The 20,560-nt window shown below is 38.1% G+C and overlaps 1 protein-coding gene across 2 annotated transcripts in view; it reads right to left on the minus strand.

Annotated features, from left to right (window-relative positions):
* Positions 1-3,386, minus strand: part of KCNH7 (potassium voltage-gated channel subfamily H member 7) — a 532,073-nt gene extending 528,687 nt beyond the window's left edge. Inside the window, exons 1-2 of one of the 2 annotated variants that reach the window (XM_004375431.2) lie at positions 3,080-3,386; positions 1,200-1,430 (exon numbers count right to left, since the gene is read on the minus strand). In XM_004375431.2, coding sequence (XP_004375488.1) covers positions 1,200-1,430; positions 3,080-3,155 — 307 coding nt within the window. In that variant the 5' untranslated portion in view covers positions 3,156-3,386. The remainder of the gene's footprint in view (positions 1-1,199; positions 1,431-3,079) is intronic. The other variant, XM_012555277.2, reaches the window with a different exon arrangement.
* Between the last annotated feature and the right edge of the window lie 17,174 nt (positions 3,387-20,560).

Consider the following 20,560-nt stretch of genomic DNA (forward strand, 5'->3'; position numbering starts at 1 on the left):
CATTTAATTATAAGAAAATAAGAGGAAGAATTAAACATTTTCCCTGTGGAATTCTTCCTCTGTAGCTTACCAAATGATGAGTCATTATATGATCTAGGCTATAGCACATCACACATTTATAAAAACCTTAAGAGTTTTCAAAAATCAGGACAGATACCCCTCTGCCTCACTAATTTCTGTCAATCAAGGAGAAAGAAATAGATGATGCAATATCAACGAAATTAACTAAAGTGCATGTTTTTTTAATTCATTTACCTTTAAGCCCTAAATTGCCAAATGCCATTAAGTGTGCATATTTGACAATTTATATACCTTAAAATGGGTATATCTGAATATTTCATATGCACGAGTTTATGTATATAGTATATTTAGTGCATGCATGTCCATTAAATGTGTATTTTTTTGAAAACTGTTATAGTTCTAATATATTTATGCTCCCATAGCAAGCCTGAAAGATGAAAGAGTGCCCTTGAAGTTGAATTATAATCTTAAAGTTTGAGATCCCAGTTTTGCTGCGCTTTGCTGCAGCTGTAAAAGTGGATACTAATAACTGTATAGTTTCTTTTCTTCATTTCTTATTTTAGGACAAATCTTGAATTTATGAACAGCCTTTATTACTTGAATATACGTTAAGTTTATTGGATCAATTTCAGGAGTCCCTATATGTCATCCTCAATCTTGCATAAAAAGAAACAAAAGAAACAGAAGTGGTATCTATTGAGTAAAGGTGAGTATCCAAGTAACACTTATGATATAACTATAATAGTTTTAGTTTCAGACAATTTTCAACAAGACGTGCTTTGTGGAATATTTTCAAATTCCAGCAAATAGAACTCTTTGTACTTCTCTCCTAGCAAATACATATCAAAGCAAGCAGTACACTATTGGTCTTTATAGCATTCCTTAGAGAGGAGAGAAAGTACGACTGATTTGTGGCATTTTGTCTTCAGTGACATTAGGTTACTGCACTTTGTAAGAGTTCAGAGTACCCTTCTTCGAAGAAGAAATAGTTCCTTCTGGTCCACTAATGCAAGTATCCACACTGCTTGATTCCTAAAATACTATAGGCAAATTATACATCCACTATTTAAATAGTTGAGACTTCTCTACGTATGAACTTTTAGTAATCAGTTGTCAAAATTTCATTTCAGTGGAATCAAATAATCAAATACAAGGAATCCTAAATGGGTAAACTTTACCATTTTTGTGATAGTAGGTGACCTCCACTTTCCTCTCCTCTGACCCCAGCAATGCTTGGGCAATCTGGGCAATATCATGCCTCTTGGTCTCAGGCCCATGGAGAAAGTCGCAGGTGCAGGGCTTCTGCATGACATCTGGCCTGGAGAAACCAGTCATCTCACAGAACCCATCATTGCAGTAGATGATGGCACAGTTCTGCACTCTGGCATTTGCAATGATAAATTTTTTATCTGTAATAATAAAATAGTAAGATATCTTTTAAAAAGCTTCCATAAGAGTCTCATAAACACTGGAACAATTTATTGCATAATAACAAGGTTTGAAATGCAGGTGCTTCCTCAAATTGCTAACTACCCAGACCTTTAAAAGAAAAAGAAAAAAAAAAACCTGAAACTTGAAATTAATGGTCCTAATTGATTTTAACAAAAAATATTAAAGAACTACTCCCCAAATTATGAGAACATCATTTCCCAAACAGTTTAGTTTTCAAACCCTGTAACTCCCAGGGGTTCAAACACATACTCAGAACAAGAAGTTGGCCTTTGATATTTCCAGAATGCATTTAATTGGAAGGTAAATATTTTCAAAGCCAAAACAGTAAAACATTCTGTAGCTGTCAAATTTCTCACTTCAACCTCAGTCCTTAAAATACAACTTTCTCAAAGCAGCCATTATTCTCAGATTTGGTTTTTCCCTACCCCTGTAAGGCATACCACACACATCATGTTTTTTAAAAAAATATATTTTAGCTTTAGCAATGAAACAATTTCAAATTTACTAGCAGTTCGATAATACAAAGGTTAGCCTTTTTATAGTATATATTTTCCAGAAGATAAAAGTATTTACATCATACAGTATGTATCGTGTTAAAATCTTTTTATTTTTATTTTGAGAGAAACTTGAATCTTTGTATAGTGGCAGAAATTTTAATACATAAGATTTATTAATTTTGATCACATTGTATTTACTATTTCCAGATAAAATGTAAAGCAGAATATACAAGTTTATTTTGTACATAAGTTAACAGATCCTCACATCATTAAACACAATACCAAACAACTGCAAAATATACAACATAAACCTGTGTTACTGTAGTTTTAAGGATAAATATAGATTAGCAAGTATAGAATCTCAAACTAATATATTTCTATAACAAGGATAATTCATTCCACGTGAGAACATTACATTTCTCTGGTGGGATTTACTTATTACACTTCAATTTCTAAATTTCTAGATGGAAATTTTAAGAGGATAATAAAAGGACAGAAATAAATATTTTGAATAAGGAGCTGTTTGCATTGAGAACCAGCACGGACCAGCTACTGCTTTTCCAAATTATCCTGCTTGGCGTATATTTGCATTGATTTAATGCAAAGTTTAGCGTCTATAAACTAATAGCCAGCAAGCTTCCCTGTCATCCCATAGCCCTGCAGTTTAGTCAAGGTAAAATACAGTTTGCATAGCCATTTACATCGCTGCTACCGTCTACATTCTCTCGTTCCAGTAGTATGCTTTGCCCTGCTCCTGACTTAGAAAAAGTCTAAATAAAACAACCTCTAAACGTAAACCCATGTTATCCTGGCACGTTCCCTTTAAGATAGTAGAATAGTAGGACATTAAGTAGCAAAGCAGATAATGGAACCGTGGGAGAGGAGGGATCAAATTGCCTGCTATAACGGAGACCATAATCTAAAATGTAAATCAAAATTAACATCGGGGGAGAACACTCCCGCTGCCATTCGAACCTTCTGGCTCGGTTTCACAATGTTTAACTTGACAGAGCCTGGAGTTGCCTGTCTCCACTGCTTGTAAGCGGCGGACGCCAAGCGCACTATCAAAGCAGAAAGCGAGGGAGAGAGAAGAGAACGAATAAACTTACTTTGCCCTTCAAATTTCCGTATGATGGTCCCCAAAAATGTGTTTTGTGGTGCCACATGCCCCCTGCGAACAGGCATGTTGACCCCGGTCTTCTGAGGAGCGCTCCCCCCGAGCTCCGGAGTTCTCCCGGGATCTCTCCTCGGCTAGAGCCCAGGCCAGCGCGCGAGCCGCTCTTTGTGGCAGAGCATCCTCTTTTGAAACCAGAAATCTCTTCCCATTAGCACCACTTTCCTAGACACCCGCTTTCCCCACCGGAGTCCAATCCATTCCCCTCACCTTCGGGAGGGGGCCTTGCACCGGACTGCCGCGGGTGAGAGGGTTTGGGGGTGGGGAGAGGGAAGGAGGCGGGATGAGGGGAGGTGGCGGGGGAGGGAGGAAAGGAGGGAGTGGTGGGGGGGGGGGGGGGAGGGGGGGGCGGGGAGTCACAAGGGCAATCGATCTGTTTCTCTCCTCCCAAACAGCGCCAATTTCCCGGTGCAAATGGGCTTAACCTGGCGGTTGCCCAGAGCTATGAGAATGGTTGGGGGGATGGAAGACTTGTGAAGCTTTTGCAGGAAGGGCAGGAAGAAAAGAAAGCGGGGGCGGGGGGGTTGACGTTTCTGTCCCCGCCCTCTCCCCCCCCCACACATATATACACACACACACACACACACACACACACACACACGCACACGCGCGCGCGCGCGCGCGCACACACACACACACACACACACACACACACCCTCCCTTTATCCCGGGAGGTTGGGCTCCGCCACAGCTTGGATTACTCAAGCGTGCTTTAGCGGAAGCCAGCCAAGAAATCTCCAAAACTCAGTGACAAACAGCTACTCTGGGAAGGTGATCTCCCCGGCCCCCAGCCACAGAGCCCGTCTCTGAGCTCCTCACGCCGCAGTAGCTAAGACACTCTTAGCTGCAAATAAAGGACAGGTGGGAAAACAGCCCCCCCCCCCCATGAGGTGGCGCTCAGGAGGTTGTGAGGATTGAGGATGAGCCACACATAACGGTGAAGATTTAGCCTCAGGATGCAGCCCGGATCCCTGGCCTTGCAGGGGTGGGTACTGAAGTCGGGACTGAACTGACACGCCCGATCCTGCCAGAGCCGAGCGGCGCCTTGGAAAGACTGAAGACTGCCGGCGCCGCTGAGCATGCCTGGTTTCAGTGCCCAAGCCACTGAGTTAAAGCTTTGGGATGACTGGGTCTCCAGGTGTTGGAGGCTGCGAGAGTAAGAGGAGAAGGCCAAAGACTGTACGAGAGACCGATAGGAAGCAAGCGTAGACTTCGAAACCGGAGAGGCTGGGAGCGAAGGGAAAGGAACAACAAAAAAAAAAAGGTGGGTGGGGCTCAGAGTTACCAGCCTTGGTGTGACCTCCCGCGCCACTCTTCCTGGACACACTAGGCACACCAGTCCGCTCTCTTCCACCATCTCTAAGGCATCATCTTCTTTAGGATAGGGAAGGGCTCAAGGGGCAGAATAGTGTCCTCTTAGGTCTTGCTTTTCAGTCTCCAAACTTGGTAATCACATGGTGTACACTTCTGTCCAAATAGTCCTTCTGGGGACTTAGGAAATCAAATGTGACTAAGCCATGTGCGGAGAGAGTGTTTTCTAAGTTATTTCTCTAGTTTTTTTTTTTCTTTTTTCTTGTTTTTCTTCCTTTCATTTATTATCTCCTCCTTGAACCTAATGGTCTGTCACATTCCCTACTCCTTTCTCTAAATGGAATTTGCCACCACCACAACCTACAGAAGTAGTACATGGACAAGACTCTTATTTCCAGCTGGCAATACGGATCCAGAGATCCTACTTAAACCATGTAATTGCATGATAGAGTTTTGGGGGTTCTTGTTGCCCATTATCCTGCTTTGCCTGTGCCTTGAATCAGCATGTTCATATTTTCTCAGTTACAGCCTCAAATCTTTATTGCGAAAATGAAGGTAGGACTTAGGAGGGGGGATAGAAAGGGTTAGATTAGGAAGGTGAATCATGTGGATTACTATAAATGAGGAAATAAACAACTTTTCTTTCACTATCCAGAAAACCCAAACAAACAACAACAACAAAATCCAAACAAAAGCCTAAGCAATTCTTACTCTTCCACGTAAGAGTAATGAAAATAGTCAGAAACGCAAGACATTGCCTAGGAATTTTGAATTTTCTGGTCAATTAGCTGTACTTTATAAAAAAGCAATCTGTGACAGTCCCCAGTCTCTTATGGTAGGTTGAGCTTCCTGAATCTGTACGGTTTCCTCTCTCGTAGTATAAAATGCCACGCTCCTCCAAAGCACCGCTGTATTTTTTCCCTGTCTTCTTTATAAGTAGATCATTCTGTCATTCTGTTCGCTAGCTGCAGCTGGGCTTGCAAGACGACGGAGTTCCTTTTCCAGGTGCTGAATGCTTGGAGCTATCCATGGTGCTGACTCTGACTCTGCCGTTTGTAACTGCTCTCTGTCTACATTCAGCCACAGACAATAGAACTGTAAACTCAGGCAAGTAGACCTGAGGTATTCACATACACCAGTTGTCTTCACCGGACACCCACAGAAACACAGATCCATATTTGCACCCCATTTCAACAACAGTTTCCTTTGCCACTTAGCGTCTGAACTAAATCCAAGCTCATCTCCCTCACCAAATATATCAAGGATTCCAGAGAAAACTGAACAAACTGCGTATAGAAACCAACCCAAACCCACTGCAGTCAAGTCGTTGTAATTAAGGTTTCATATACACTATAAAAGCATATTTATACAACAGTAAGCTATGGCAAGGTCAGATGGCTGCTATTTATTTTTGCCTTTTTAATTGCAAGCAAACTCAGTGAATGGATACTACATATAAATAAGAGTTTCCAAATACAGTTTGATACATAATATCTATCTGTCATATGACAAGATGTATTGACATGCAGAAGGTAACAGTGCATACAATCTTCAGTTATGAGTCTGATACTCTCACAGGCTATTGAGTTCAGAAACCTTTGAATTTCACTTTCCTTTTTCAAGCGGAAAAGTAGCTTGTTTCTTGAGATATTTTCTCATTCTGTACAACCTTCACAGTGGTCTCTGTTTGCTTTGGTTAATTACACACAGTATGGTTAAAGTTCCATTGTCTGTGTTACATATGGGAAGGCTCTGTGGGCTTCACATTTTCTTAACTTCATTAGGTTCTAAGATTAGTTCTATTAAGGATTCAGTGTAATATCATAGGATATTCTATAACCTATGTATTGTAATTGATTGATCTGAGCAGAAGATTAAAGTCATCCTGTTTCTAAATTGCCCCAGTAATCGTGTTCATGCATTATACATTGGTGCAGTGTAGACAAGTACATCAATCTATATTCAGCCGATAATAGAATCAAACCAGAGGGGGGTAATCATGACTGCTTGCTGCCTGGAAAATTACCCTCCCCCCACCATCATACCCACCCTCTAAAAACATGAAGTTCAGATTTTGTGTTGAGGCCAGGTTTTATAAGTTTTTAGAATTTTTGGACTTTTTTGTAGGCCAAATATTGAACAAAGAATAATTTAAATATTGAATTCTTATCAAGTGTACAGTTTAATATCTAGTACAAACTACTTACAGTCAAGGATACAGTACAGATTCAGGTATCTTCCTTAAATTACTTAATTATCCATGTTAGTCTACAAAAACAAGTTATTTAGTATTAAAAGTATGTAGGAGAATTTTGAACAATTCATAGCACATAGTAAGTACTCAATATGTTTTATACATACAAAATTCTGTATACATGCTCACAGAACTAATGGGAGCTTGCTTAAAAACTCTACATTAGAAATTATTCAAGTCTCATACATTATTGCATGAACCTTTAAGGAAATAGTAGCAAACATTAAGGACTCTTAAAGTGGCATTCTTATATTGACAGAGAAGGAATCTTTTTTAAGATCAAATAAGCAATGTGATTTATTTCACATTTTTGAAATGATGTAGAATATAAATTAATGACATTAATGTGAAATTTTATCAATTTAGCAAAATTAATTTAATGATCTGATGACCATAATGAAGCACTACAAAGGCTATTTTAATGTGGTTCTCTATAGGGATTCTGGATTTTATCCTACTAACTGGGTCAGGTTTAACCTAGGAAACATCTGACTTTATAGTTACAAGTTAGGTAGATTTTGGCTTGTATTATGATATGTAGCTCTAGAATTTCATGAGAGGCAGAACTTTTGAGGTCATCTATTAAAACACATATTTCCGAGCTGAAAGGACTAGTGGAAAAAGGAGAGAAAAAAAATTGGGTTCTAATTTGAAATTGTCATTTATAGCAGAAACTAATGAAAAAATAGTTAAGTTGTTTTGTCCATAGCTTCACTTCTAAAACCAGTACAATAATCTCCAACTTTCAATTTTGTAGTAAGAATAATTTGGAAAATGGATATATAGTGCTTAGCATAAAGTCTGGTAAGCAGTGAATATTTAAACAATAGCTTCACTACAACTTAAATACTCTATATTTTTAAATTATTAACATTAACATTATTATGTAGGATTTAACCAATTTAGATTAAGATTATGCTACAGAGGTGTGTGTGAGTATGTGTGTGTGTGAGAGAGAGATACAGGATGGAGTGGATGAATCATACTCTTTCAAGTGATTTGGATTAATACTAGTGACAGTTTCTAATATATAAATATAAGCATGTCCAATTAGAAAACTGAATATTCCTTCAGAAAATCTAGATACTTTTCTGATAACATACATTATGTAAATTTTAATCCAAATGCTTATTATTCACTTCACCTCAGATACTTCTGTGGTAACATATTTTACACGTAAGTTTTTATCCAAATAGTTATTATTTGGCTGATCTCATTGATTATGTGTGAAACTTACTGTAAGAATGAGGTTTTCTCAGGGAGGAATAAGGTGTTTGTACTCCCTTCCCTAAAACATGCCACCTCTTCCTGTAGAAAAAATTATGTGTATTGTTACTACATTCATCAACATTCATCAGCTAGTAGCCTGATTGAGCTCCTATTATTTATGAACAAATACACTTAGAAATATAAATTTGTTAAAATAGACACATATATATATCTAGGTGAAGATTTGATAGGGTGCAATGATAAGATTGTTTTAGGAGATGACTTCTTTACTCAATTTAATAAATAATTTAGCACATGAGTCAAAAAATGAGCCAATTGCTACATATTATAACTTTTTTGAAAGCTAAGGTAGTGTACAAAACTTCTTTTATAACAGTAGACTTTAAATTTATTTCTTAGTTGATATATTCAAACCAATTGTTTCTTGGTTAACACATTGTTGTCACTATCCAGATTAATTAATTTATTGAATTCAGTAAGTTTAAGTTGATTGGTCTTTGCAATCTTCTTGTAATATCTATGTTTTTACAGATTTACATTAAATTGTCTTATTTTCTGGAATAAATTATCTTCAGTTATTTTTTAAATGATATGGTGAAAGTGCCTCTATAACTATGGGTAGGTTTTTTTTTTTTTTTCTTACTATAGAAAGGCAATACTATTTAAGCAAATCTGTTCACTGGGAATCAGATCTTTCCTAAATATAAATAATTTGGAAGACACAATTTGGGCTTCCACATCTGTTCATGATGGATAATGGGATCAGGATTTAACTTCTCATTTTTAATAAATATATAATTGGATAAAATATTGAAAACAACTATGTTCAGACATTGGACAACAGTCAGTGTAGGACAGTGTTTCCTGAGAGACAGGGAAAAACAAGGTGAGCCCTCTGGTTCCCCCAGTTTATTGTCTAAACAGAACTTCTAGACCAATGTTCAGGGAGTGAGAATCCAAACAGCTCAATGGAATGAATTGAGAAGACAAAGTTTGGAGTTCATGGAAATAAAGGCAGCTATAATTTAACGACAGAATCCTGGAAAGGAGGTAACTGCACAGAAAAAGAGGTCAAGTTATTATCATAGGTGTCAGCTTGAGTCTTTGTCTGAGTACTGATTTGCACGTGTGTGAGGAAACTACTCAAGCCCACGGAAATAAAAATAGGAAAGGATTTGTCAGAACAATTACCAAAGCTCATAAAGGACTGGGAATAATTTCTACCTCTATCATATAGAGCGAGAAACCTACTTATACACAGGGCAGTCATTAGGATCTTCAGAAGGTTATTGCGTTAGGAGAGGGACAAAATTAGATCTCAACTAGATACTGCCCTATCAAATCTCAGAAGCCAGTCTCAAAATGATCGTACTGACTTACTAAATATATCCCAAAACAAAAAAGCCAGCTGTATTTAAAGGAATAGAACAGAATTCAGCAACACAAGACATAAAATTAATAGCATCCAGAATCCAACCAAAAGTTAGCAGGCACAAAAAAAAAATAAAAATAAAAAACAGCTAAATATGTATATTGTTAAATTTCCAAATATTGGACATTTTTCATATGTTTTTATTTTTTATTTCAGATGCATATTCTCCTTCATGTGGAATTTATCTTTTTAAATTATGATTGTTTTTAAGATTTTTAGTCTCATATCACAAATTGTCATCAATTTTATAATGTTGTGTTTTGGTGTAGAAAAATCAGTCAAAAGAAACAGAAACAAGAAGGACACAGATAATTGAATTACCAGATAAGGGCATTACCACAGCTATTGTAAATACACTACATAGTTTCAAAAATGTTGAGAAATACATGACCTTTCCAAGGAAAAACATGGAAGACTAAAAAAAAAGACCCAAATCAAACATGTAGATATGATGAATATAAAATCTAAAGTGAAAAATACACTGGATGAATATAAGAGCAATTAGAAACTGTAAAAAATAAAATGAAATTGAGGACAGACCAATGAAAAGTCTCTAAAATGAAATACAGATTTAAAAAAGACTGAATTTAAAAAGGAAAAGAACATTTGTGACCTGTAGAACAATATCAAGTGGTCTAACATGTATATAATTGGAGGCCTCAGGGGGCTAAATGAGGCAAGTTAGGACAAGAAAACCTTTTGAAAAAACTATTGGCTGAAATTTTGTAAATTTGATTAAACCCAGAGATCCATTAAATTCAACAAAGCCCAAACAGAAGAAAACCACAACAAAACACAACATTATCAAGTTGATGATAACTTGTGATAGAGATTAAAAATCTTAAAAACAGTTATAATTTAAAAAGATACATTCCATACAAAGAAGAATCTTCATCTGAAATAAACAATAAAACATGGAAAATGCCCAATATTTGGAAATTTAACAATATACAACTATCTAAGTCTTGGGTCAATATGATGGTGAGTTTATGCATCAGCTTCACTAGGCTATACCAAAAATCACCAAATCCATTGCCCTCGAGTCAATTCTGACTCATAGCAACCCTATAGGACAGAGTAGAACTGCCCCATGTGGTTTCCAACTCTGTAATTTTTACAGAAGCAGATTGCTACTTTTTTGTTAAAAGCTGAGCACCTAACCCACTAGAGCTCCTTGACTAGGCTACAGTCTACAGTTATTCAATCAAACACTAACCTAGGTGTTGCTGTGAATGTATTTTTAGATGTGATTAAAGTCTATAACCAGTTTACCTGAAGTAAAGAATATCATCCTAGGTAATCTGGGTGGGCCTGGTTCAATCATTTAAAAGATTTAAAAAGGAGAATTGAGTATTCCCTGAAGAAAAAGAAATTCTACCTGTGGGCTGCATTTTCAACTGCAGCCTGCCCTTTCTGTCTTACAGATTTAGGACTTGCCTAGCCATTCCCCACGATCATGTTAGCCAGTTCCTCACAATATCTATCTATCTATCCATCTATCTATCCATCTACCCTTCTACCCATTTACCCACCTACCTACCTACCTATCTATCTATCTATCTATCTATCAACTATCTATCTATCTATGTATCTCTCTATCTATCTATCTGAAAGGAGTCCTGGTGGTGCAGTGGATAACCGAAAAGTTGGTGACTGGAACCCAGTAGCCACTCTTTGGGAGAAAGATGTGGCAGTCTATTTTTCTACCTACCTACGTATGACTACTTTTGTTTCTTTGGTGGAATCTGACTAATACTGTCAATAAAGAAATCACAAGTAAAATTAGAACATATCTGAATTGATTGAAAAAGAAAAACGTGACATACCAAAATTTATGAGATGCAACTGAAGAAGCACTTAAAAGGTACATTTATAGCATTAAATAGTATATTTAAAAAACAAAGACATCAAATCAATAATCTAAGCTTCTAACTTAAGAAATTACAAAAAGAATAGCAAAACAAAATAAAGATAAGAGCAGAAATAATGAAATAGAAAACAGGAAAAACTGTAAAGAAAATGAAAACAATAATTGGTTCATTGAAAGATCAGTAAAAGTGATAAACATCTAACCTAATGGATCAGGAGAAAAAGAGGGAAACACAAATTATCAATATTAGGAAAGAAAGAGCAATCAGAGCTCCAGATCCCACAGACATTTAAAAAATAATCAACCATTATTATGAAAAACTTTGTCAAGAAATTTGCCAAATGAATTAAATGCACACATCCTTGAAAGATATAAATTACCAAAGCTCACTCAAGAAGAAATAGTTAAGGTGAATGGCCCCATATCTATTAAAGGAATTGAATTTTTAGTTAAAAACTGTACTACAAAGAAAACTCCAGATTCAGATGGCATCCATGGTGAATTCTACCAAATAAAGGGGGAATAATATGAATTCTAAACAAACTCTCAGGGCAATAAAAGAGTTAATGTACAAATGCTTAAGGCACTCAGCAGCTATGGATCTACTTCTGAAAAATTAGCCATTGAAAGCTCTTTCAAGTACAGTTCTACTTTAACACAAGTGGGGTCGCCGTGAGTTGGAATTGACTTAACGGCAACTCGTTTATTTATTTATTTTGTACTACTACACAATCTGATAGCTATTTAAAAAGTACCAACAAAAATCCACACCAGCACTCCTGTTTCAGTTATCTAGTGCTGCTATAACAGAAATACCACAAATGGGTAACTTCAACAAACAGAAATGTATTTTCTCACAGTTTAGGAGTCTCTAGAAATCTGATTCAAGGCGCCTGCTCTAGGCGAAGGCTTTCTCTCTCTGTTGGATCCGGAGGAAGGTCCTTGTCTATTCCAAGATGCTGCTCCTGGATGATCTTCATGTGGCTTGGCATCTGTCTTCCCCCATCTCTACTTCTCTCACTTGCTTGGCTAATCTCTTTAATATATCAAAAGAGATTGATTTACAACACAACCTGCACTAATCCTGTCTCATTAACATAACAAGGAAAACCTATTCCCAAATGGGATTATAACCACAGACATAGGGGTTAGGATTTACAACACATATTTTGGGGGGACACAATTCAGTCTATAAGAACTCTTAACCCACATAACATGAAAGAACAATCTTATTTCAAAGTATCAGTAAGATTCCACTTCTAAATAAACTAGACATGCTTTGTTCTGATAGATATACAATTATTTAAAGCATAGGTTTAGCATTATAAAAGTGTCTAGAAATAATCTGCTACAGACTGACATCTATTTTAATGACATTCTAAAGAATAATACATACATATATATATATTCAAGTAAAATACTTGTTGACAATATAAAATCAATTACATCTTGAAACTGCTAAATTAAAACACACGTGTTCAATTAAAAAGCATGTGCTTGACTACAAATTAAAGATAATCATATTTACCAGTGGTAGCTGTTGATTTTAACAGTAAAATCCAGGGCTTATTCATACAACTGTATGTATATTAATATTTGTTTTTGGTATCCTCTCCTCTTCAACTTGCTGTGCACTGACTTTGAAGGGATCTTCTTGCTCATGGAGTGGGGCAGGTAAGGGAACAAAGACTGTTGTTTCCCTCAGCTCAGTTTTATAGCTAAGGAAACTGAAATTGAGAGATGTGCTTCAGGTCACAAAATAAGTTCAGTTCAGTTCATTTCCAGCCTTGTAACTAATACTTGTATCACATGTCCTTCCTAACTGCTAAAACATACTCCCTCTTCCAAATCTGTTAAATTTCTAAATTTGATAACTAATTTGAATGTTTCTTTTTAACCAACACTGCATATCTAAGCCATACTGCACATTCAAGCACATTTTAGTAATGATTTACAGCACTGTGGATCTTAAAATTCCTTGAGATGCTTTCACCCAATGTGGACATATTTAATCTTTTCAAAGATAAATCTCCATTTCTTTCTGTAATTGTCCTAACTGAATATTTTGTCTCTTGTTTGACAAAATATAATTATGACATTGTATCACACTAAAATTTTATTTTAAGCCATCTGCATTAAATTCTTTTGCTGAATACTGTTAACATATTTTATACAGGGACTTAATCTAAAGAAAGAAACTGTGGTCTCTGCCTTCCCCTTTATTAGTCATTAACATTGTTATTAGCCCTAGATAGAATTAACCATTGAAAATAATTCTTATCTACTACATAACATTCTTCCTACTGTATTCTAAAGGCTTAATTTCTTACCATTTTTAATCTAAATTATTATTTCATAGCATAACCCTACATACCAGCAAATAATACTGGATCATTTTCCCTGGCAGATCATTTTTCACTGTCATTTCTCATTATGCTGTCAACCATAATCTAAAGCATGAATTCAGGTCAGAAATTCCTCTTTCCATTCTTTTCACTTTTGTTTCATGATATTTTGTCATGCACCATTATGGACCAAAATGGGGTTTATTCTACCTTATCGTGGCAGACACTACTTTATGAAACATGCTAAAAATAAAACTAGGAGAATAAAAGCATCATAAGATGGAAATTCTTTGCTTTAAAGATTGTTTAAATAGTCCATGAGAGAAACCACCTTGGGCATTATTCTGTTCTCATGTGGCATGGCCTGTGTTGAATAAGTTTCTGTAATGATAATTCAGGATATGTCTAGCATCTGTCACCTTTACAAGGATATTCCAACAGTGGTATCAGTATTAAGTAACGTGACATTGGAATTCTCCTAGGGAAGTTCAAATTTTCTTATTGGCTTTGGCATGCAACGAGATGTGTAACTGGTGAAGGAGGCACTTGCTCCTTCATGATGGGATTGAAAGTCTATCTGTTAGGATTGCACTTGATGCAAACAACATAAAACTCTATACTACAGTGATTGAATCACATAAACGTCTTATGCCATTAAAAAAAAAAAAAAAGTCTTATGCCATAAGAAGTCCTTGTTAGGGAGTCCTAGGCCAGTATGATAGTTCAAGTGTGTCTCTCATCAGAGACACAGAATTGTTGGATCTTCTCTCTTACTATTTTTCTCATGTTTGTTTCTTCACTGTTGCAAAATGGTTACTGTTCCTCCAGGTCTCTGATTAGCATTCTAGGCAAGATGAGTTAAGGCAAGGAGAAAAAAGAAGCAAAAGGGAAAGAAAAGGGTATAGCAACTGAAGCTGTCCTAGCAACTGAATTTGTCTTTGTTAGAGATTGAATTATGTCCCCCCAAAAATATGTATTTTAAATCCTAACCCCTATACTTGTAGAGGAAACCCTGATAGCATAGTGGTTAACCAAAAGGTTGGCAGTTTGGATCCACCAGCTCCTCCTTGGAAATCCTATGGAGCAGTTCTACTCTGTCCTATAGGGTCGCTATGAGTCAGAATCGATTTGATGGCAACAGATTTTTGAGTTTGTATTTGTAAATGTAATCTCATTTGAGAATAGAGTTTTCTTTGTTATGTTAATGAGGCCTTATCACTGTTGGGTGTGTCTTAAACTAATCACTTCTGAGACATAAAAAGAACAGATTAGGCACAGAAAGAAGGAAGCATAAATGGAGAAAGATTGGTACCTTGTGGAGATCACCTAGGAACCGAGGAAGAGAAGCTAAAAGAGACAAGGATTTTCCATCAGAGCATGTAGAGTCTTTTCTTAGAACCAGCACCCTGAATTCAGACTTCTACCTCCTCCCATTGCCACTGAGTCACTTCCAACTCATAGCGAGCCTGTAAGGACAGAATAGAACTGTCCCATAAGGTTTTCAAGGCTGTAATCCATAGCAGACTGCTATATCTTTCTCTCACTGAGTGGCTGATGGGTTTGAACCACCAGCCTTTCAATTAGCAGCTGAGAGCTTAATCTCTGTACCACCAGGTCTCCTTTTCTAGCCTCCTAAATTGTGCGAAAATAAATTTCCATTCATTAAAGCCACCGACTTGAGTTTTTCTGCTATAGCAGCACTAAGAAACTAAGACAAAAGTCTTCTCAAAAGTTAATTGTGGTACCAGTACTTGCTGGAATCTTTGTATAAACATCACATGTTTTGATGTTGTTGTTGTTGTTAGGTGCTGTCAAGTAGGTTCCGACTCATAGTCACCCTATGCACCACAGAACGAAACACTGCCCAGTCCTGCACAATGCCCACAATTGTTATGCTTAAGCCTATTGTTGTAGCTACTGTGTCAATCCATCTCGTTGAGGGTCTTCCTCTTTTTCACTGACCCTGTACTTTACCAAGCATGATGTCCTTCTCCAGGGACTGATCCCTCCTGACAGTATGTCCAAAGTATGTAAGACGTAGTCTCGCCATCCTTCCATCTAAGGAGCATTCTGGTTGTACTTCTTCCAAAACAGATTTGTTTGTTGTTTTGGTAGTCCATGTTATATTCAATATTCTTTGCCAACACCACAATTGAAAGGCGTCAATTCTTCTTCGATCTTCTTTATTCATTATCCACCTTTCGCATGCATATGATGCAATTGAAAATACCATGATTTGGGTCAGGCTCACCTTAGTCTGAAGAAGTTAGTAAAAATCTTCAGTTTCTTCATCTTTGGCCTTAGTGGTTGGTGTGTAAATTTGAATAATAGTCGTACTAACTGGTCTTCCTTGTAGGTATGTGGATACTATCCTATCACTGACAGTGTTGTACTTCAGGATAGATCTTGAAATATTCTTTTTAACAATGAATGCAATGCCATTCCTATTCAAGTAGTCATTCCCAGCATAGTAGACCATATGGTTGTCCAATTCAAAACAGCCAATATCAGTCCACTTCAGCTCAATTTTTCTAGATTCATACTGCGTACATTCCACATTCCAATTATTAATGGATGTTTTCAGCTGTTTCTTCTCATTTTGAGTAGTGCCACATCAGCAAATGAAGGTCCCGAAAGCTTGACTCCATCCACATCATTAAGGTTGACTTTACTTTGAGGAGGCAGCTCTTCCCCAGTTATCTTTTGAGTGCCTTCCAACCTGGGGGAGCTCATCTTCTGGCCCTATATCAGACAATGTTCCACTGCTATTCATAAGGTCTTCACTGGCTAATTCTTTTCAGTAGACTGCCGGGTCCTTTTTCCTAGTCCGTCTTAGTCTGGAAGCTCAGCTGAAACCTGTCGTCCATGAGGGACCCTGCTGTTATCTTAATACCGGTGGCATAGCTTCCAGCATCACAGGAACACGCAAGCCCGCATAGTACAACAAACTGATAGACTTATGGAAGTGTTTTGATGTAGGCTATAGTATAAATGTACTGTTGGTTAAAGCCACCCACTTGTGATATTTCTGTTATCATTTAACACAGTCTTTATTCCCCACCTCCCTCAACCCCTTTCTTTTTAAGTCAGAAAAGCCCTCATATTCTCAGAAATCCCACCTGGCAGACATCCCTTAAGACTGCTTGATCAGAACTATGCATCATACCTACCTTCAACTGGAAGTGATTAAAGAGCACTGTATGTGGGGATTGGTCAGGAAACCAATGGTGTCTGTCATAGAGGGTCACTAGAAAGACATCATTCTTCCTCCTCATTAACAATAAAAACCTCCTTTTTATTCCCCTCTGTCAAATGCAAAGGCCCCAAGAAAATATACACAAGCTTAGATTATGCAACATCCTCATTCTACACTCTACAAAAAGTAAACATTCAAACAAACATTTCCCTGAGATATTTAGTGACCCAATACATTTCAGAATCCCTTAGATTTCAGTGTTTAAATAAAACATGTAATTGCTAACAGTCACATTTAAGGAATAGAGTAGGAAATCATTCAGAGAAATCCTATCTTTTCAATGTTCCTCAAATCATTTTACCTTAAGGCTCATATCACACACTCACATGCACACGCACATGAACATGCACATACAGGACTACTTCTCACCTAGATATGATTTTCAAATAGTTCTGCTTTCTTTCATTCTGGCCATGTTATCCCAGGGTGCTAAGTGATTTGCTACTACTCTCACCACAACTCAATGTCAAAATTTAGTTAGCCAAGGGTCAGTGACATGATGACTCAATTGATATAAGCAGTATTTTTAAGACTTCACATTGGTCCATTACATTGATGACATTATGCTTATCAGACCTAGTAAAGAAGAAGTGTCAATGACTCTGGATTTATTGGTAAAACATTTGTATACTAGCGGGTGGGGAATTAATCTGACAAAAATTCAGGCACCTTAGCCTGAATTTTAGCCCCTCCACTTTCATCTGATGAGATTAACCCAGCTGTGTTTGAAGAGCCTTTGTCTGAGTCATTGTCTGGGGCATTGCCTGAGGCAGATGCCTTACAAGACTGCTGAATGTTCTCAGAACAAATCCCCAACACTCATTTTGGCTTCTAAACCTATAACTAGACTTAAGTCCCAGCAAGCCCCAAAAGGTGAAGTATAAAGCATGACTCGGGAGGAAGTAATGCTACACTCCAAAAAGAACTGCTTGAGTTTTCTAATATGTACAGAAACCTGGGGAATGTGTGGGAATGGCTATGAAGGGTGCAGGATAATGGTGCAAGGAACATAAAGCTGGATCAGTCTTAGTTTATTGATGTGGGCCCACTAAGCACACATCCTTCATTCCAATTTAATGTTTCAGCTGGAGAGGTTAGGAAAGGATCTAATAGTTTATTTGGTTTGTTCACTGAAGTATGGATTACATGGTGATCTACGCTAAATCAAGTTGAAGTGCCAGACGTGCCTTGATATACTGTAGAAGGAATCCAAAGGCTTAGGGAAATTGACATGTTAGGGTAGATTTATCAGGTTAGACCCACAGACCCACACATTGAGTGCTCAGAGGACACAACTTTTACCACAATGGTGAGGAAAAAATTTGTTAAGAGAGCCCCAACAACATTGAAGACTGCTGTGATTTCTATTTTTGTAAGTCAGATTTGACAGTGGGAACTGCCCTAACTGAATTAAGACACCTAACTACAATGGGGCTGATTGGAGCCTGAGGTGATAGGGGCCAAATGGTGGCACTCAATCAACAAAGTGGGTGTGGTAACTGTAAGGGACAGCAGAGTCAAAGCAGTAATCCGAATAGTTTGATATGTATGGATTTATGGCAGTGGATACTTAGTCCTGGTGTTCCTAGGAGCGCAATAGTCGGAAATCTACTAAATATTTATTTGATGTGTACAAGTGGAAGAATTCTAGGTCAAGTGAACAGCAGAATAACTCAAATCACTATAATAGAGAGTCATGATGCCTCAATCAAATCTCAGCCTTGAGCAAGTTTACAGACCCACAACCCCTTGAATGAAGGGGAGGCCAAGTCCCTTTGAGAAAGAACCCCACTACACTGCCAAATTTTCACCATTCAGTGGTGAAAAGGAAATAATCAGACTTTTCGGGCATTACTGGATACTGGCTCTGAACTGACACTAATTCCAGGAGATCCAAAACATCACTGTGGCCCACCAGTCAGAACAGTGGCATATGGGAGTCAGGTTATTAATGGAGTTTTACCTCAGATTCAGCTCACAGTAGGTCCAGTGGGTCCCCAAACTCAACCTGTAGTGATTTCCCCAATTCCAGAATGCATATTTGGAATAGATATACTCAGCAACTGGCAGAACCCCCACATTGGATGCCTGACAAGTGGAATAAGGGCTATGATGGTAGGAAAAGCCAAGTGGAAGCCATTAGAACTGCCCCTACCTAGGAAAATAGTAAAGGCAATACACATTGCTGGAAGGATTGCCGAGATTACTGCCACCATCAAGAACTTGTAGGATGCAGGGGTGTTGATTCCCACCATCCCCATTCAACTTGCTTATTTGGCCTGTGCAAAAAACAGACGGATTTTGGAGAATGACAGTGGATTATTAAATACTTAATGAGGTGGTGACTCCATTTGCAGCTGCTGTTTCAGATATGGTTTCATTGCTTGAGCAAATTAATACATCTCCTGGTACCTGGTGTGCAGCTATTGATCTGGCAAATGCCTTTTTCTCCATACTTGTTTCAAAGGACCACCAGAAGCAGTTTGCCTTTAGTTGGCAAGGCCAGCAATACACCTTCACTGTCCTACCTCAGAGGTATATCAACTCTCTAGCCCTATGTCATGATTTAGTCCACAGGGAACTTGATCACCTGTCCCTTCCACAAGACTTCACATTGGTCCATTACATTGATGACATTATGCTTATCGGACCTAGTAAGGAAGAAGTGTCAATGACTCTGGACTTATTGGTAAAACATTTGTATACTAGAGGGTGGGGAATTAATCCGACAAAAATTCAGGCACCTTCCACCTCAGAAAAATTTATAGGAGTCCAGTGGTGTGGGGCATGTCAACATATTTCTTCTAAAGTGAAGTATAAGTTATTGCATCTGACACCCCCCACACACACACACACACAACTAAAAAAGGAGGCACAATGCCTGGCGGACCTCTTTGGATTTTGGAGGCAAAGTGTCCCTCATTTGGGTGTACTACTCTTGCCTATTTATCAAGTGACTCAAAAAGCTGCTAGTTTTTGAGTGGGGAAAAGACGGAGAGAAGGTTCTGCAATAAGTTCTTGCTGCAGTGCAAGCCACTCTGCCACTTGGGCCATATGATCCAGCTGATGCAATGGTGCTTAAAGTGTCCGTGGAAGATAGAGATGTTGTTCGGCATCTTTGGCAGGCTCCTGTTGGTGAATCACAGCACAGACCCTTAGGATTTTGGAGCAAATTCCTGCCATCCTCTGCAGATAACTACTCTCCTTTTGAGAAACAGTTTTAGGCTTGTTACTGGGCCTTAGTAGGGACTGAATGCTTAACCAAGGGCCATCAAGTCACCATACAGCCTGAGCAGCTCATCATGAACTGGGTGTTATCTGACCCACAGAGTCATAAATTTGAACATGCACAACAGCACTCCATCATTAAATGGAGTATATGCGAGATCAGTCCTGAGCACAACCTGAAGGCACAAGTAAGTTGCACAAGGAAGTGGCCCAAATGCCCATGGTCTCCACTCCTGTCACATTACCTCCCCTATCCCAGTCTGCATTTATGGCCTCATGGGGAGTTCCTTATGATCAGCTGACTGAAGGAGAGAAAACTCTTGCCTGGTTTACAGATGATTCTGTGTGATATGCAGGCACCACTCAAAAGTGGACAGTGGTAGCACTGCAGCCCCTCTCTGGGACCTCCCTGAAGGACAGTGATGAATGGAAATCCTCCCAATGGGCAGAACTTCGAGCAGTGCACCTGGTTGTTCACTTTGCTTGGAAG

The sequence above is a fragment of the Trichechus manatus genome, unplaced genomic scaffold (genome assembly GCF_000243295.1).
Source record: "Trichechus manatus latirostris isolate Lorelei unplaced genomic scaffold, TriManLat1.0 scaffold00036, whole genome shotgun sequence".
NCBI lineage: Eukaryota > Metazoa > Chordata > Mammalia > Sirenia > Trichechidae > Trichechus > Trichechus manatus.